The sequence below is a fragment of the Pholcus phalangioides genome, unplaced genomic scaffold (assembly GCF_987345545.1).
Source record: "Pholcus phalangioides strain wild (caught in Gottingen) unplaced genomic scaffold, Ppha-v1.0 ptg000004l_1, whole genome shotgun sequence".
Lineage (NCBI taxonomy): Eukaryota > Metazoa > Arthropoda > Arachnida > Araneae > Pholcidae > Pholcus > Pholcus phalangioides.
The window spans coordinates 26280146-26299965 of record NW_028301597.1 but is presented as its reverse complement, the minus strand read 5'-3'; the positions used below and the strand labels follow the sequence as shown (position 1 = coordinate 26299965).

The 19820-nt window shown below is 35.0% G+C and overlaps 1 protein-coding gene across 2 annotated transcripts in view; it reads right to left on the bottom strand.

Moving 5' to 3' along the window:
- Positions 1–16900, bottom strand: part of LOC149087004 (sodium/potassium-transporting ATPase subunit alpha-B-like) — a 130806-nt gene extending 113906 nt beyond the window's left edge. Inside the window, exon 1 of one of the 2 annotated variants that reach the window (XM_089231222.1) lies at positions 16639–16900. In XM_089231222.1, the coding sequence (XP_089087348.1) occupies positions 16639–16671 (33 nt within the window). In that variant the 5' untranslated portion in view covers positions 16672–16900. The remainder of the gene's footprint in view (positions 1–16638) is intronic. The other variant, XM_089231221.1, reaches the window with a different exon arrangement.
- Positions 16901–19820: the final 2920 nt, after the last annotated feature.

Sequence of the window (19820 nt, the reverse complement as noted above, 5' to 3'; positions counted from 1 at the left end):
ACAGTTTGGAGAAAATTTAATCTGTGTATCTTGTAATTGTATCTCCCTTTCATAATGAATTTGATTTGTATCGAGATAAATACAGTAAAACCTCTCTTTCTGTGGACAGCGAGCGGTGGGACAAAAAGATTCGTCCGTAAAAGAAGGGATGACCGTTAATCAGAAATGTGAGAAGTATACGTTTATTATACGCGGGGAAATTATTATTCGGTCGTAAAAGTGAGGTGGTCGCATCTGAGGGGTGATAGTTAATCAGAGATTTGAAAAGCATACTTTTATTATACGCTGGAAAATTATTTTTCGGCCGTAAAAGTGGGTGGTCGTATCTGAGGGGGTGTCCGTTAAGAGAGGTTTCACTATAATAATAAGATCGAATGAACTTTCCCCCCCTTTGGAAAGTCTCGCCACTGCGAGTAACAGACTTTGAAACTTACATGCTCAACCCATGGCCCACGGGTCAAATCTTTGTCAAATATATAGCCCACCACCTCAAACTTAATTTCGCAAAAATAAACTAAGCAGTATATTTCATGACGTTTAGCGTTGATAAGTGCATGGTCGCTCATTTTGGTTCGAACAACCCACGGTTCGCTTACGAGTTGAATGGTGTCACTATCCCGGATGCAACTAGGGTCACCGATTTGGGAATTCTCATTGACGAGCGACTTAGGTTTTCTGAACATTGTTCAGCGGTGGTCAAAAAAGCGAATAGAATGCTTGGTCTCATTTTCAAAAAGGTCTCTTCGCGTTCTCCTAAAGTCACTCTTCCGCTTTTTCGAGGTTTAGTTCGTCCTGGACTGGAGTACGCTGTAAGGTTTTGGAGACCATACCTACAGAGGGACATAGACTTGGTTAAAGGGGTGCAGAGAAGAGCTGCGCGTATCCTTATTGGCACACGGGGCTTGAGTTATGAAGAGAGACTTCATTTTTTGAATATGTTTACATTGGATGAACGCAGGTATCGAGGAGATATGATCGAAGTGTTCAAAATTTTCAATGGGATGGATAGGATGGACCATGAACTTTTAGTACACCGCCAATCGACTGCTTTTACAAGGGGACACCAGTATCGATTGGTGAGGGACAATGCGAGGTTATGGTGTCGCAGGGAATTTTTCTCCGATAGGGTTGTTAATAAATGGAATAGCTTACCCCCGGAGGTAGTAAATTGTAACACAATTGACACGTTTAAAAAGAAATACGATAAACATGTTGTGGTAAATCGAGAAGCTATCCATTCTTAGAATAAGACAACCATAAGTATTCTTTATGGGCATTGTATAATATTTTATCATGTGTATATATTGTTTATAATTTGTGTTAATTGCATTTTTAATTGGGTTGCTGTATTTTTGAAATATATGACAACCATATTTTTATGGGCATCTTTTTATCAGCCACCTCGTTGGGAATTTTGCCTGTTGTGGCGTTGTATTTGTATTTGTATATTACCAGATCACTTTAGTGACTCGCGGCGCAGTTCAACATCACTTAAGCGGTCCACCGCACATTCTCAGATGACTCAAGTGATCCGGAGCGCATTTACAGGAAACCCAAGTGACCTGAGGCATATTCACAGATTACCTAAGTGAGCTGGAGCACCGTAACAGATCACTCAAGTGACCTGAGACAGGGGAGCCACTAGAATCGATTGGTACGGGCCAACTCCAGGTTGTAGTGTCTCAGGGAGTTTTTCTTAATAAAGATTGTTAATAAATGTACGACTTATCTACGGGTGTCGTGAATTGTATTTTTTGTCTGTTGACATCAGGAGAGACCGGGCAATAACTTTTGTAATTGGAAGTTAGAGCACAGGGGGACCATATAAAAATTCATATTGTTTTATTTGGTGACACTGTATTTTAACTCTCAAAACTGGTGCAGGATAATTTTTGAAGGCCTTTTGAGAATTTTTTAAATTGGAATCACAACTCTACGACGGAGGGTTGATGAGACAAAGGCCGCATTAGCACTTACGGGATACCCTGTATTTTATAATAATTACTGGTTTTTTATTGCTCTCAATGGGTTGCTGCATTTGTGATATAGTTTAGATATATTTAACATCCATATTTTTATGGGAATCTTTTTTTTCAGCCACCTTGTTGAGCAATTTGCCTGTTGGGGCCTTTGTGTTTGTATGTGTATTTGCATAACAAGTGCAATAAATGAAATTGGACAAGTTGATAGAGACTGGGCCGTGCTCGGTTTGAAAGAGAGACGCGATTGATTAAAACCTTCGCATTTGTTTTATAGGGATCTATTTATGTCACATGCACACTCGTATATGATTTATTTACATGCTATACACAGGGTGTTTCATAAAGAGAGTGTCCGATAAGAATAAAAATTCTATGGTTGATTCTAAAATAAAATATCGAAAATTATCAGCAAACCGGCAAATACATGTGTGTGATATTTTCACTCTCATATATAAAATGACATTTGGGGAAATATATGAGTTAAAATTTTTATACAACGCCCCGAAATTGAAAAAAAAATTTCAATTGATAGCATTAATGCAAAGTAATAACCCGCCGGTAATATTTTGAGTGAAAATTCGGCAAGAAGTCGATGGAATTCTTGATCCAGTGATTGAATCGAATGTAGAATGCAGCCCCTTTAAATCATGCTTTCTTGCAATATGATGCGTATGTGAAGAAAGACGACAACACGGAATGTGGCTTCCGTATAATTACGGTCAGAATATCAAGAATTAATAAAAAATTTTAAATTTTCGGATCGAGAAAAATGTGAGGAATAGCACACGATGTTTTTTTTTTTTAACTGATTGTTGCCTGATTTTTATGAAATCGTTTTCAGTAGTAATTGGGATGAACTAGAACGCGCGTGCGTATCCTACGAGATAAATCACAACGGCCAAGATCTCTGATGGAAATAGTCTCGCAACTTTTGAAAATGACACGTTAATCTGGTTCAAACATTCCAAAGAGAGTCCTAGTAGTCCTATAGAGAGTCTCAGTAGTCCTATAGAGAGTCCTAGTAGTCCTATAGAGAGTCCTAGTAGAAATTCCTGAGAGAGTGGCAACTGCGATTGAAGTGAAAGATAAATCTAGCCGGGGTTTCAATTTTTAAAGCATACGTCAGAAAATCAAAACACCAAGATGTCTGGATACTCATGATGAAAACGCGTAATTAGATTGAATCCATAGCGTATACGATGAGAGATTATTGAAAATAACGATCTCATTATCTATTGAACCGATTATCTATGGATCTGATCACTACAACTGTATTTCAACATTAACTATGAAACATTGACACAAGAAAAATCTCTCTCAGTATAATATGACTTATTATATAGAGAAGCACGTACATATAATTGTTCTCATTGTTTCCCGTTCAACACGAATTCACAAATCCTCCGCCCACAGCCACCGAATCCGTGGATATAATATAGTCCTAGGAATAGTTACAATGAAAGCGAGTGTGATCGATGAAACGCGAATCTCTCCAATGCGAACTAAATGCGATTGATGATGCTTCTGCGTTCCGAGAAACTGAAGCAAAATATTGATGGAGTGGCTCCGCGAGATATGCCATTCAAATGTATAACAAGTTTTGAATGAATTATCTTCGATCCGAATATCAGAAAGAGACGACCCCACCCACGCTCACTCTAAAGCAAGAGTGTTCAAGCTTTAGGAGAATGCGGATCATTTCATTGATATGAAAACGCGCGTCGCGGGGTCACTTAATTAAGCCATCAGAAACAGTGCCGAATGTTACTCAAATGATCCTTGAATATGCTGCGGGTCACTCAAGTCACCTGCAAACGTGCCGCGGGGTTTCTGTTAATATTCCGGGGGACACTTAAGTGGTCTGGGACTGTGTCGCTAATCCCTTAAGTGATCTGAAAATGTGACGCGGGTTACTTAAGTTGTCTGGAACTCTAGCACAAGTCACTCAAGTGATATATAAATATGACGCGGATCACTCAAGTGATCTAATAATGTGCTGCAGGCCACTTAGGTGATGTGTAACTGCCCCGCGGGTCAGTTAAGTGATTAAGAAATGTGCCAGGGGCCACTTGAATGGTCTGTAAAGGTGCTGCGGGCCACTTAAAGGATCTTAGAATATGTCACAGTGCAATCAGATGGTGTGGAAATGCATCGCGGGACACTTAAGTGACCTGGAAATATGCATCTTAGTTCATTTTCACAAAATTAAGTCTCAAGTGGTGGGCCATATATTACAGGACTCTAAGGACATTTATCCCTCTTGCTATGGATGTAGCATATACTATGCTTTAAAGCAGTGGTTCGCAAAGCGACCCCCTGGGGGTGTCATGTCAATGAACTGGGGGGGGGGGGTCGCGAGAGATTCTCCAAAATAAAACTTCTGAATAAGAAATTTTTTGGGCAGCACATTCACTGGTAAAAAAGCACCAGCTGAACAACGCTAAAATGGGCATTAAATTACCAAAAAAAAAAAAGAGTAGAGAAAAACAGAATTTGTGTAAATTTTTATTTAGTCTTTAAAAATTTGTTGTTCAACAACTTCGTCGGGAAAAGCAAAGTCTGGGGCTTTTTGTAAATTTTGTACATTTTGCTGAGTGAGTACATTTTGCTCATACAAAAACCGTGACTTTTCTCCCCAACTTCGAATTATGCAGAAAATTCGAAAAAGGTTTGAATTAAACAAGAAATTTTAACATTAAATTATATAGGAAACTCAAGGGGGAGTTAGTAAAAGTTCGTACCATCCAAAATTCAAATTAACCGAATTCAACTGTATCTCCAGATAGGAAACGTTTACAGCAAAAATAAGATAGCTTCAGTTTTTTGTAATTTGAATTATACAAATACAAATACAAATACAACGCCACAACAGGCAAATTGCCCCTCATTACTTTGGAGATATGATCGAAGTGTTCAAAATTTTCAACGGGATGGATAGGATGGACCATGAACTTTTAGTACACCGCCAATCGACTGCTTTTATAAGCGGACACCAGTATCGATTAGTCAGGGACAATGCAAGACTATGGTGTCGCAGGGAATTTTTCTCTAATAGGGTTGTTAATAAATGGAATAGCTTACCCCCGGGGGTAGTAAATTGTAACACAATTGACACGTTTAAAAAGAAATGCGATAGACATGTTGGGGTAAATCGAGAAGTTATCCATTAGAATTAGACAACGATAAGTATTCTTTATGGGCATTGTATAATATTTTATCATGTGTATATGTATGTACATGTATATTGTTTGTAACTGCATTTTTAATTCGGTTGCTGTATTTTTGAAATATATGATATCCATATTCGTTACGGGCAACTTTTTCTCAGCCACCTCGTTGGGCATTTTGCCTGTTGTGGCCTTGTATTTGTATTATGTAAGTTGGTGGGAAAAAGTTTAAGGATAACCGGAAAGCTTCCATATCTTGAAAACTTGTGCTTGTAGATGTATGGAAATATTAGAGCGATCACTGCAATTGGAACTAAACTTGTTCCAGTAAAAATAATTTAGATGAGTACTGCATTGTGTGTGCATCAGGAATTGTTTTTTGAAATCATAATAAAGGTCTAAACCTGGAAAAAGGTATAACGACAATTAATAATTAAAGAGACACCATTTTTCTTTATAATCTTTATCTTTCGGGATGCTATTGATAGAGATAAGCCATTAGTAACTAGTTGTGTAATCGTCTTCAAAGCTTGTTTGATCACTGCAATAAAACTATGTTTTCCTACTGTGCTGTGTAGTATACACTTCGTGAGTAAAAATGGCACTCAACTGCTATATGGGATCGGAAAAGGACTTCTCGATGGCCACTCAAGGGATTTGTTTCACTGATTTGGCTCCAAATCAACAACTTTGAGACTGTGAAACGTGTGCAGGCGCGTGGTCCTGTTGAAACAAAAACTGCCTAAAAGTAATAAGAGAAGCCTCAGAAAATAGAAATTCTGTCGAGACACGGTCTTGATATTTCTATATTTCCAAAAATGTGGCTCTGCCATTGATATTTAGTACTATCGAGTCAATCTGAAATACCTTCTCAGCAAACTAAACATCCCCATTCCACTTAGCATCGAAAGATGCACACTTTTTTGGCCAATTCACTAACGTCTGTCTGTTTTATAAGGGGAGGTTATACTTCGGTTCTGAATGCTAGACATTTTGAATTCGTTTTTTCACATTAGGTATAGCTCGGCGTTTTTCAAGGCAAGTCGCATTCCTTCTCGAGTTAAAAAAAGAGATTTTTTTTTTTCACATAAAATCTTGGAATTATCGACTTTTTCTGACGTATGTTGAGAGAAAGATGCCTTTTTTGTGCAAGTTGTCAGTGTATAATTCTCGGGCCCATTTATGAAACTGTAACTAACAGTCTTCAATCTTTTGATTCCTCTCGCTATTTTTATGACCAGGTATCCCTCACGCTTTCACTGAGAGCAAGATTTTCGCTCCTTTAATATCTAGTAATTATGTTGTGTTTGTCATCATCACACTTTCAGAAGAAAATAAAAATCATTTTACAGCACATAACTGATAAAAACAGCCTCGGTCGGCTTTTCTAACATTAAAAAAAAAAGCAAATTTACTTCTTCGACTTCAGAAAACACGCGTGTTCTTATACTTTTTTCCAGGTTTTGACTTTTACTGTAATTTCAGCATTTATATTTTCTAACATTTTCAGCATTTTTTTCATGAAAAACTGAACAGCATCCACCAAAATTATACAAAATACCATTTTTCAGTGAAAAATGTTTAGTTTCACTTCTAGTCATAAAATTCCACTCTAAAATGTTCATGAATCTTTGTAGATGCGCAAGTTTTCCCGATGCGGTGATTTTTCGTTTGTTCTTACACTTTTTTTTCCACCGCCTTAAAAAACTAATTTCTTTCGGTTGGCTTAAGAATCTCGTAAATCAAATATTTTGTTTTAGGGTTCCATCTTGACAGGCAGTGTACAGGCTAACTCTTCACCACTAAAGACTACTAAACCATGCATGTACTTCAGGAAATATTTCTCTGAGGAGTTTCTAGCGAATTGGTGCATGATGGGAAATATTTTATGTGTAGATGTTGGTTCCAGCTTATATATGGTATCAAAGTCTTTCGTGTTCGAGCAGTGCTGCCATCTGCGTTCTATGTTGGAAGTGGAAGTAGCAAATGTCTGAATTTTCGTGTCTGTGTAAGTATGGCGTTGAAGGTCGGCTAGCTGTCTGCGGTCAAAATGGGATACCACTCGTATTTTCGACTTGAGAGAGAGAGAAGCTGGAAAAAACACACCACTAAAGGTTGCACCGTCTGAATTTATCATGGAGCTGGTCTTAAAATATGTCGGCCAGAGTGAAACGTGATTTTGAGAAGAACCGAAAGTAGACAATGTGATCCAGATATACCGCAAACTTTTCAATTACATATTTTCTGCACGCATTCGTACACTGTTCAAAACAATTAGGAGAAATGTGGTTTTTATTTAATTGTGATTTTTAAACATCTCAATTGGTAAAATATTGATAAGAAACATTGTTAGGTATCCACAAACAGTTGCGTCGCAAGAGTTAATTACCAACAAAATTTTGATTATAATTTAAACAAATTAATTTAATAAATTTATATAAATAATACATATTTCCTAATTCAGTGTTTCTCAAACTCTTGTCACCCACGACTCCCATGGCTCATCTGTGACTTCCCAGAATAGTTTATAGTAGATATTTTCACTTATAAAGAACCACTTCGAAGCATAAATAGGCACACAAACCCATATCTCCAGCTCACCGCGGTGCCCCTAACAAAATTTGGCAATGCTTCTAGGAGTCACGACGCACACTTTGAGGAAATACTGCCCTAATTGTTTTCAGCAGTGTTATGTCGTGGGCTAATTCAAAAACCCATCTTAATGGAAAGAGCCTGGACAAAATCAGTCTGTTTTTAAGCAAACAATTGGAAATTTTCTAATTAGCTTAAGGGTGTTTGAGCTCCTTACAATAAGCTTTAAAATACACCACGCTGATTTGACAGTTTATCAATTTACTGGCTACATCGAAAAATGGCCAGGCTCTCTGCAATAAGCCAGATTTTTCAATTTGCCTGCGGCATATAAATAAGCAACGAAAGCAAATTCTACTGTATGATTAAAAACTTATATTAAATATTGAATCAAGATGAAAACATTCGTGTAACCATATTAATGTATAGATCGGAAATAATCGTAAAATTACGACCAAAGCAGTGAGAATAATCGTAAAATAAAAATTGATTACTGTCCAAAATAAAGTTTTTTCTTTCCTTTCTTTAATTGGTAAATTATAGTTTTCGATGGTATATCGGAGAAATATGTATGTTGAGATAAATGTGATAAATCCAGTGATTATGAATAATCTTCGATTTATCCCATTACCGTAACATATACAGTACAGCAAATTCAAATTTACAAAAATTGCAGGCTTTTAATAGCTAATAGACTTTTCTTTCTTGTTTCTTACAACCTCAAACATACTATCCTACATGGATATAATTAAATTATGTATAGTTTCGATATCAAAATTGTATCACGCTTCCTCGATAGAGCTCTTCAAGCCATCACCAGTCGAATACTGTATTTGCAAATACATACATGGTAAGTATGCCCCCATACATTACTAATAAGATTCAAGTCAGGACTCATCGATGGCCAGTTTAAAACCGATAGATTTTCGTAATCAAAGAGCTTTTGTGTAGCAAGAGCTCTTAATAGACACGTTATAATGTTGAAATGTCAAGTTTTGCCATCCTAAATCTTCTCTAATCTTCAAGGGATTGCCTCGAAGATATCCTTTAAGTATCAAAGTTTTGATGACAAATTTCAAAAGTTAAGGAAGCCTGACGATTAGGAGCAAATGCTGCCCATTATCGGAGCTCCACCTTACTGTGTGCTGAAAACATCCGTCTGGAATATGTGAGCTACTTTTTTTTTGCACCACTAAATATGACACTAAGCTATTTGTCTCTATAAAAACATGTAATTTCGTGCCCATTTCAGTCTTTCTTTTCCGTTTCTCTTTGGCGCTTCCTTGTGATGGGTGATTTTCTGACCACTCTTTTATGAATCAAGTACAAGCTTCTCTGATCTGTGTATGAGCTGTATCTGTTAAAATTTTCACTCCAGGCTCTTTAATAATTACATGCAAGGCCATTTTTTGCGTTGAAGCCAATCTTACAATGGTTTTGTTTTCGCGTAAACTCGTACTACGTTGTCTATTACAACCAGGTTTTCTCTTTTGGGACACATGTTGGGTGTGACGTCAGACCCTTCATTTCAATCTGCTCAAAGCAATATTAATGCCTTTCTTTTTGCTTCCAAATGAAGTACTCGAAGAATTTCATCGTATAAAACATGCGATGACTTCGGCAACTTTTTTTTTTTCAAAATGAAAACCATGGATAGCTTTCCACTTTTATACTATCACGTCTCTGATACACCATATAGACGGCACCATATAACTTTTTGAGACAGATATTTTTCAAAATTTGAGTTTAGAAAAACCAAAACGTATTTTCCTCAACAATGATCGAAGTTTAATGTAGGTTTTTTCATTCTGATCACAAGCAAAAAAAAAAATTAAATTAAAATTTGAAAAGGTATCCATGGCGCAGTTAAAAATATGTAGTGTCTAAACTTTTGAGCCGGACTGCAGCATATATGAGATAAACGAATAAAAAAGCGAGGTTATTTCACTTTCGACGACAATTTGTATCCTTGTCAGTTGTTGAGAATTCGATCACAAGCATTGTTTAGAAAATTAGAAAAAAAGACTATTGAAATAACCATTGTTGAGAATACGATAATGTTATTCGTTGAGAAAGAAAAATTGTTTGTGGACATCTTTTTTAAATATCTCCATTGTTGAACATCTTGTATGAAATGCTACTGAATTCATTAACATTATATCAAATGCAATACATTACGTTCGTGGGAACTAGATTTTCATAGGAAATGAGAGCTCCTATTAAAAAAACACAGGTAAAATAATTCTAATAATGAAAACTTAAATATAATATTGAATGTATATATTGAACATAATATTAATAAATAAGAAAAAAGTAGGCGACTGGTGTACGTGATGTAATGGAAACTCATAGTAATGATGACGCCACGTGTTATTATTGCTCTTATTATGAACGCAATACTTATATTTTCTAGAAAAAGCAAATTTTTTGTTATTTATTTTTCATAGGTTTTCAATTTCACAAAGAAATAAATAATGTATTTTCCATTTCTTGATAGGAAAAGTTCGCAATTGCATAATTTTCCACGAATGTTAATGAACGCACAATCAGAATAGTAGAATCTTTATGAAATCAACAAGAATGAATCGTAAAATAAAAATTTATTGATTTTTTTTTTAAATAATACAATTTAGGAGATATTTTTCTCTCCTCAAGGTTCTAACTAAAATTACCTTTCCTTCGTATGTTTGAAAAATATATACGAGGTAAATCGTAGAAAGGGGGCCTTTCTAAGAGTTTTTTTTATGCTTACCAGTGAATCCGTATCCAATTTTCAATGAAAACAACATCAAAACTTAATAATATCCATTGATTAAACAATATTTGTATCTTGACTCTCATATATATCTAGACTTACAAAATAGAAACTCATTTAAGGCATAAAATAGTGAAAATTATACCTTGAAGTAAATCTCACGGAAACGCAAAACGAGTTTTTCGTTAATTTCTAACCATCCAATGATGATTACAAACGAATTAATAATTCAGGCTAAAGGATTGGTAAATATTTAAATTTTTGTACTTCGTATTTCATATGAATTTTTGTAGCATATTAATGAATACGTGATAGAAATTGCCAAATAATTACGATCAGATCAACGGTAATTATCATAAAACAAAAATTAATTGATTGATTTCCAACATAATGTAACTTTGATATAATATCAAACGAGATAAATCGCAGAAAAAAAACGGAGCTTTTTGGATTCGTATTCTTTAGTGATGAGACTGTTGGGAATTTAACCGTGAAATCGTTGAGAAAAATACTATCGATATAGCCATTGTTGAGGAAAATACTATCGATATAGTCATTGTTGAGGAAAATACTATCGATATAGCCATTGCTGAGAGAAATCCTGTCGATATAGACACTGTTGAGGAAAAAAATTCTATCGATATAGCCGTTGTTGGGGAAAAATACTATCGATATAACCATTGTTGAGAAAAACACTATTGATATAACCATTAGGGAGAAAAATGCTATTGATATGGTCATTGTTGAGAAAAATACTATTGATATGGCCATTGTTGAGGAAAAGACTAATTAAAATAGCCATTGTTTAGAATGTGAGAATGAACTCAAAGTGATTGCTTTTTTGAGACATTGTTCCAGATTGTTCAACATTACCTATGAAAATGCATTAAAATTCTCCATCTGATTAACAGTATGCAATGTTTACTACAAACCAATGAATGAGGGTAAAAGAATTGGTAAATAATTTAATTTTTGTACTTTGTATTTCCCAACAGATTAAAATTATCAAGGTTTTGATGGAATATTTTAATAGATACGCATTCCAAATTATCAAAGAATTATAATGAGATAAACGATAATTCTCGTAAAACAAAAAAAAATTCATCGATTTAGAACATAATGCAACTAATACAGGGTGGGCAAAAAGTCCGTAGAAACTTAAAAAACCCATAAAAATCGGAAAAATAACTGAAATAAAAAACGATTTGCAGGGTTAGCATCGCTAGGTCATGGAAATTTTTTTTCAGCAGTATGTGTTAAACATTGACCACCACCACAGGGAATAACACATTGCAAGCGAGTCACAAATCCAGCAACGGCAGAGTGCAGCAGGTCCACATACACGGTTTACAACGGTGAACTAGTTGTGGATTAGAAGCGCAATTTGTTATAACCGACTCATTTGCATATTTCCACCGAAGTCGCTCGTACCAGCGCCACCTATCGGATGTTTTTGAGTTATTTTTTTATTGTCAAAAAAAATTCCCGTGACCTAGCGATGCTAACCCTGCAAACCGTTTTTTATTTTGGTTACTTTTCCGGTTTTTATTGATTTTTAAAGTTTCTACAGAACTTTTGCCCACCCTTTAAAGGAAATATTAAATTTATTTTCTTTTGCTGTAATTGTTAGAAATTCTGCCGAGAACATTATTGAAGAGAAAAAATGATTAAAATAGCCATTATTGAGAAAAAATAATACTGTATTGAGAAATTGTGATATACAAAAATAGCTATATTGTTGAGAGCGTGACAATGAACTTTGATGAAACGAAAACATTGCTTTTTAATCAGACACTGTTCGAATTTGTTAAAATTTGTTGTTCGAAAGCATTTCCATTGTTGAGCATTATCAATGAAACTGCAATAAATTTCTTCCCTTAATTAACAATAAACAATTTTGATTGTAATCTAATGAATAATTTACGAGAATGAAAGAATTAATAAATATTCCAGTTTCTGTGTTTTTTGTATTTCCTTAAAAATAAATTTCTTAAAGATTCTGATCGAAGAATTACTGTCAGATAAATGATAATTATCGTTAAACAAAAAAAAAAATATTTGTTGAATTTGAACGTAATACACACACACAACTGAGGGATAATGTTAATCTCGAGATAATCGAAGAAAAAGGAAACTTTTTCAACTCGTTTTCTTTTGTGATAATTGTTGGGAATTCGACCGTTAGCATTGTTCAGAAAAAGGACTATAAAGATAGCCATTTTTAAGAATGTGACAATGAACTGTAAGAAACGAAAACATTGTTTTTTTTCACACATTGTTTGAGATGTTGCGATTATTGAGTATTATCGTATTATCGATGAAAATGAATTAAAGTCCCCCACCAGATTAATAATTAACAATTTTGATTACAAACTGATGAATAATTTAAGAGGGTTTAGTTTAAGAGGGTTTAAGAATTGCTAAATAATTTAGTTTTTGTACTTTGTATTTTTAAGAAGTGAAATTTTTCAAAATTTCAATTGTATACTAATGAATACGCAATCGAAATTATCGAAAAATTACGGTCAGATAAACGATAATTATCGTAAGAAGAATTATTCATTGATTTTGAACCTGATATAACTAAATTATAATATTAATCAAGAGACTAGATAAGTCATGGAGAAAAGGAGATATTAAATTCATATTATTTCGTGGTAACAGTTGGAAATTTAATCACGAGCATTGTTGAAAAAAAAAAGTGAGTAGTAAAATAGCATTGTTGAGGAAAGACTACTGTATTGAAACATTGCGATTGTTGAGAAAAAAAGTAATAAAACAGCTTATATATTGTTTAAAATGTTACAATGAACTGTAAGTTTTTCTGAAACATTTTTCGAGATATTTCTATTGTTGAGCTCTTATCTATGAAAATGCATTTAATTTCTCAACCTAATTAACAGCATGCAATTCCCTGATTACAAAACCAATTTGCAAGGGTAATGGAATTGATAAATTTTTTAATTTTTGTGTTTTATATTTTCTAAGAAATGAAATTTTTTCAGATTTTTTATTGCTTATATCGAAATTATGGAAGAATTATTAAAATAACTATAATTGAAAATTAGACAATAAACTTCGATGAAACAAAAACATTGGTTGTTTTTTGGACACCTTTCGAAATTTTTCCGTTGTTGAGCATTACCAATAAAAATGCAATAAAATTCTCAACCTAATTAATAGTAAGCAATTATTATCGCAAATGTAAATGATATTAAATAGATAATACAGGGGAATTAAAAAATCTATGAATAATTGTTTTTGCACCATTCATTTCCAAAAGAATTTTAAGATTTTAATTGCGAGTTTAATGCTACTGTTGAGCATTATCTATGAAAAAGCAATTGCAATAGAATGCTTCCTTTAATTGATAGTGAACAATTGTGATTACGAAATAATGAATAATTTAAGAGGATAAACGGATTGGTGAATAATTTAACTTTTGTGCTCGGTATTTTCCAAGATGTTAAAATTTTCAAGATTTTGATGGCATATTAATGAATACGAAATCGAAACTATCAAAGAATTACGATCAGATTAACGATAATTACCGTTGAACAAAAATTTAAATAATTAATTTTCCAATGTAATGTAACTTTAATATAGTATTTATCAAGAAACTCTATATATTAATCGTAGAGGACAAGAAATATTCAATATGAATTTTTTTTCTTTTGTGATAATTGTTGGGAATTTGACAGTGAGTATTGTTACGAAAAAGATTATTACTATAGTCATTGTTGAGATAAAAGACTATTAAACCAACTGTTGTTGAGCATTAGGCAATAAACTTCGATGAAACAAAAACATTGGTTTTTTTTTTTGGAAATTTTAAAACCGATATTTTTCAATTCTCGAACATTTTCTATGAAAATGCAATTAAACTCTCCCTCCTATTTATTAGTAAAGAATTATCATCTCACAAATTTATGAGTAATTCACGAGAATTAAAGAATCTTAAAGAATCGGAGAATAATTAATTTCGTCCAATCTATTTCCAATCCCTATATTTTTAAAGATTTTAATTGCATAATATATCATGCATATTAATAAATAAGTCATCAAAATAATCGAATAACACGATGAAATGAGCGAGAATAATCGTAAAGTAGAAATTGATTCTTCTCGTACATAATACAATTCCATTTTTTTTATTCTTTCAATAACCAAAATTTTGGATCAATTTCATGATTATGTAAAAAAAAAAAGCGAGATTTTTCAATTTGTATTCATTTCAGATAATTGTCGGGAATTCGACCGGATAACTAACAAAATAGCTATTGCTGAGAAAATAAAAAACCAATTAAGATAGCCAATGTTGATAAAGAAAAAAGAAAACTACATTAAAATTATAATTGTTTAGAAAAAAAAGTGTTTTAAAATAGCCCTTGGTTAGCATGTGACAGTGAAGAAACGAAAACATTTTAGACATTTCTCGGATATTTCTGTAGGTGAGCATTATCCATGAAAATGCCTTAAAATTCTTCACCTAACTAACCATAAACAATTATGATTACGCAAACTAATGAAGAATTCAAAAGAATTGAAGGATCGGTGAATAATTAATTTCATACAGTTTATTTCTCGAAAAAAAGGTTTTGAAGATTTTAATTGCATAATGTATCTTGCAAGTTAATAAATACACGATCGAAATTTTCGAAAAATCAACAATAATCTTAAAATATAAATTGATTAAAATTAATTACAAACTCATACAATTTTTTATTCCTTTATCATTAAAAATTCGGATTAATTTTAATATTACGTCTGAGAAATAAATATACGAAAGAAATCGCAAAAAAATGCTGGGTTTTTCGATTCGTACACTTTTGTGATAACTGTTGGGAATTCCACCGTGAGATTTAAAATAGCTATTGTTAAGATGCAGACTTCTGTATTAAAACTACAATTGTTGAGAAAAAAAGAGTATTAAAATAACCACTGTATAGCATGTGACAAGAAACGGAAACGTTGCTTTTTTTTGGGACATTTTTCGAGTTTGTTGAGCATTATCTAATAAAATGCATTAATATTTTCAACCTAATTAACCGTAAACTCAATTGCGATTACGCAAACTAATCAGTAATTCACGAGAATTAAGGAATCGGAATTGAATTAATTTTGTGCAATTTATTTCTCAAAGAAATTTTTGAAGATTTTTTAATTGCATAATATATCATATAAATTAATAAATGCGCAATCGAAATAATCGAAAAATCGACATCAAATAATCTTAAAATAGAAACAGATTCATCTCGAACATAATATAAAATTCGGAATTTTTTTTTATTATTATTTTAATAATCAAAAAAGAAAAATCGGATCAATTTCACGATTATGTCCGAGAAATAAATACGATATAAATCTTAAAAAAAGGAAAAACAAATGTGAGATTTTTCAATTTTGCCGGCAAACTCGTATCCTTGGTGATAACCTTGTCGCGAAAGAAACAGCCCAGAAAGGTCAAAAGTACGAAAAAGACAACCTTCCTCTGCCCGGAGAGCGCTGGTGGAAAAAAAAAAAACCCATCCCTTCCCGAAATCCCTTCTCTCCAGATATTCCCGATTTCGCTGTCCGGGAAAAGGAAGGGAGAAAAAAAAACAACAAAAATCCCCATAAATTACGTAACATTAAAAAAAAACACCCATCATCTCAAATTCATTTCCATCAAAAATATCATGTCGGAGGAAAAACTTCAAGAAATCTTATCCCGGACAAAAAATAAAACACGACCGATGGCCATAATATCTGGAAAAGAGATATATAAAAATTATCCTTTTTTTCCCAAAAAATAAATTCTTGTTGCAAAAAAGTTGCCGTAGACACGAGCCGGTTATGCCTTGTATCCCGGAAAGCGGGCAAAGTAATCAATAAAATGGTTTTCGGCCATGGTAACGGATGCTCCACTCTTTTCGGATGGATCATCCACTTCTCCAAGGTACCAAAAAATAAATAAAACATCACATCAAAACCACCGCGGCCAACACTCGGAGAACTTCCATTGTTGGCACCAACAGAAGACTTAGAAATGAAGGATCTCATTCTTCGGTCCTCTAAAAAAAAATATTTCGTTTTTTTTTTTTTTTGGTGATCACCGTTCGTGGAAAAACCCCGAGAATGTTGTTCGTAAAGAGTGTCTTACCTGGACCTCCGGCTTGTTTTCGGTGGCCGCCATTGCCTTTGATATGAGGGGCTCTTTCCTCGGCGATACTGATCCTCCAAACGGGCGACTGGCTAGGGCGATGGGAAAAACCTTGTATATATCTATATATAAGTGTGTGAGTGTGTGTGTGTGATATAGGAAAAAGGGGTATAGTAGTAGTGAGTGAGTGAGTGAAGCGCCAGAGAGAACAGTCCGAAAACGAACCAACGAACCCCGGAGTAAGCGGGCGCTGGTGTAGGTAGAGCGCCGATGTGACGTCACGTTTTTAAAGATGGCCGACCGACGCCGCCACTGCCGCCTTGTGATCGGAAGGCAACCAGTGACGTCAAAGGATCCGGGCAAAATGGGAACCTCATCTCAGTTGAGAAAACTGCCTTATTATTTCTTTTTCCGTTTCATTCCCGAAATCCTTCCCCCCACCACCCACCACTTGTCCCGATTTAAAAGTAGGGCAACCGAGAGACATGCCCTACGTGTATACTTGAGGCCCGTCTGTGTGGACGGTATTTCCACATGATAAATTACCATTTTGGTGCCATTTACAATATTTCTTTGGGATTGGAATAACAGTATGCTCAACCGTTATATGAAGATTTAATTTTTCAAAATTCGTGGGAAAAATTGTACTTTACCACCACATTCTTAACCCTCTATGGTCCCGTGTATATTTGAATATACGGTGAAACCTCGCTACAACGATACTCGATATAACGACAAATACCTGTACAACGATATTCTTTACATTTCACTAAAAATCATTTTCGACTTAATTTCAAATTACTTATCAGTGTTTGATCTTTTGATAACATATCATTAACACATCGGTATTTTGCACGATTTACCGTCCGAAAGGGTAAATGAAGTTGCCGTGAAGCTACTTTCTTTTTTGTACATACAGGTGCTGCGCGGAAAACCACTTTACAGTGTGCAACAACTAGCTGAATTTTATTAATCAACTAGCTATAATATCTGGCGCTGCCCGGGTTATCGACATATACTGGGAGCATTACAGAAGTTATAGACCATTGTAAAGGAATAAACATTGAAAAAGAAAACGCATTGTTTGGGAGCGGCAACATGCCCGTCATTTGGGAGATCTCGGGGGGGGGGGGGGGGGGAGGAGGCAATCACTCCCTATGACGGGCCTGAACTGCAACCGAAGTAAACATTCCAAAACTCCTTGTTGAGGCTTACGAACCATTGTTGCCCGACAGTTTTTCACCCATTTCGGGCATTTGCCCGGCTCTGACGAACTTTTAAAGTGGCCGATCTGTCAAGTCCAGTCCGGTTTTTTTTGTTTTTCAAAATTTGTCGACATTTAGTCTAAAATTGTAGATTTGTAGAGAGAACACACAGAAAATCAATTTTACATACAGGGTGTCCTGTAAGAGCTAATACGGCCTTTGTCTCATCAATCGTCCGTCGTAGAGGTATACTTTCATATTGAAAAATGGTCAAAAGGCGTTCAAAAATTGCCCTGCGCCAGTTTTGAGAGTGAAAATACAGTGTGTAACAAAATGAAAATAAAAAATCAACATTTTTATTATACGGTCCCCCCGTTCTTCCAATTAGAAAGTTGTTGTCCTGTCTCATCTGAAGCCGACAGGAAAAAAATCCAAGTTTCTAAGTGCAATATTCACTGAGATATTCGAATTCAAAATTAGGTAAATGTTGAGAAAGGACAGCATAAATAAGAGAAAGGAACGTTTTTCTGTTAGTTATACAAATTCATAAGCAGCTCTCTGGTTCACTCTTTTGATCGCTCACTGACTTGTTTCTTCGATCTCTAGGCCAACCCCATACTTGCACAATCTCTAGATCCCCTCTTTTGGTCACTCCCATACTTACGTTCTAGATCAGTGTTTCTTAACCTTTTTCAGCTCGTGGCCCCCCTATGGATCACATTTTTTTCTTGTGGCCCCAGTGTCCCATCCAGGACCCCCTCTACCCTCATCCAAGAGAGAGTGAGATACTTTCCATTTTTTTTTTATTATGAATGGAATTTTAGTAAATCAGATCAATCTCTGGAATCCTGGGTAGGCACGGATTCAAATGGTGGATTATCATCTCTCCCAGGAGTCAAATTATATTGTAAAAAAACGGTCTGTGTAAAATACGGGACGATCCAACGAACATGCACGATAAATCAACCCTCCCAACACATCAACCGTTGCTCTGGCGGCCCTCCATACTTAGTATGAAAATCATAGTACCAGATCCCATATATAGATAGTGCAGTCCCCCCCCCCTCCATTATAGACATGAAGACCCGGGTCATGCCCACATAGACCCAAGGGTTAGGATGCCCCTGGTTCTATGGTCGGATCTGATGAATTCTGAAAGTAGTGATATTTTTCAATCATTTTTCACTTTTAAAGCTTTTTTCTCTTCACAACTCTCTATGACTGTCACCCCCTGTCGTGGATCATCTTTCTTCTGATTTTCTCCCCTGGCCCACCTCCCCTAGAATATCCCAGGACTGCAAACGGGGCCATATGGCCCCAGGTGCTCCAACCACTGCTCTAGATCACTATTTTGGTCACTATCATGTTTGCCCACTGTTTTGGTCACTCACACGCTTGCACAATGTCTATGTCACTAATTTGGGTCACACATCAGCCTAGTCCCTCGCTCTTCAAGTCCCTCTTTTGGATGCTCACTGACCTGAACCATCTCTGCATGTCTCTCTCGTCACTCATATGTTAGTATTGGATCATCACTCATATGTCAGTATTGGATCATCACTCATATGTCAGTATTGGATCATCACTCATATGTTAGTATTGGATCATCACTCATGTTAGTATTGGATCATCACTCATATGTTAGTATTGGATCATCACTCATATGTTTGCACACACTCTAGGTCACTCTATCGGACGTTCATTGATCTAGTCCATAGTTTCCCAAACTTTTCATTCCACATCGTCCCCTTCTTCAGAAATTTTTTTCCCTCATCGCCCCTCAACTCAACGGAACCCATAGGATCCTATGTTAAATCCGTAACTTCTATCGCCCCCCTGGCCCATTCCATCGCCCACTTTGGGAAACATTGATCTAGTCCCTTGCTATCTAGGCCGGAGCGGATTTATGATTTTGCCACATTTTTCCCATTTCTAATTTTCTTGACCACACATTCCTTAAATTTTCGGGCTTGGGCC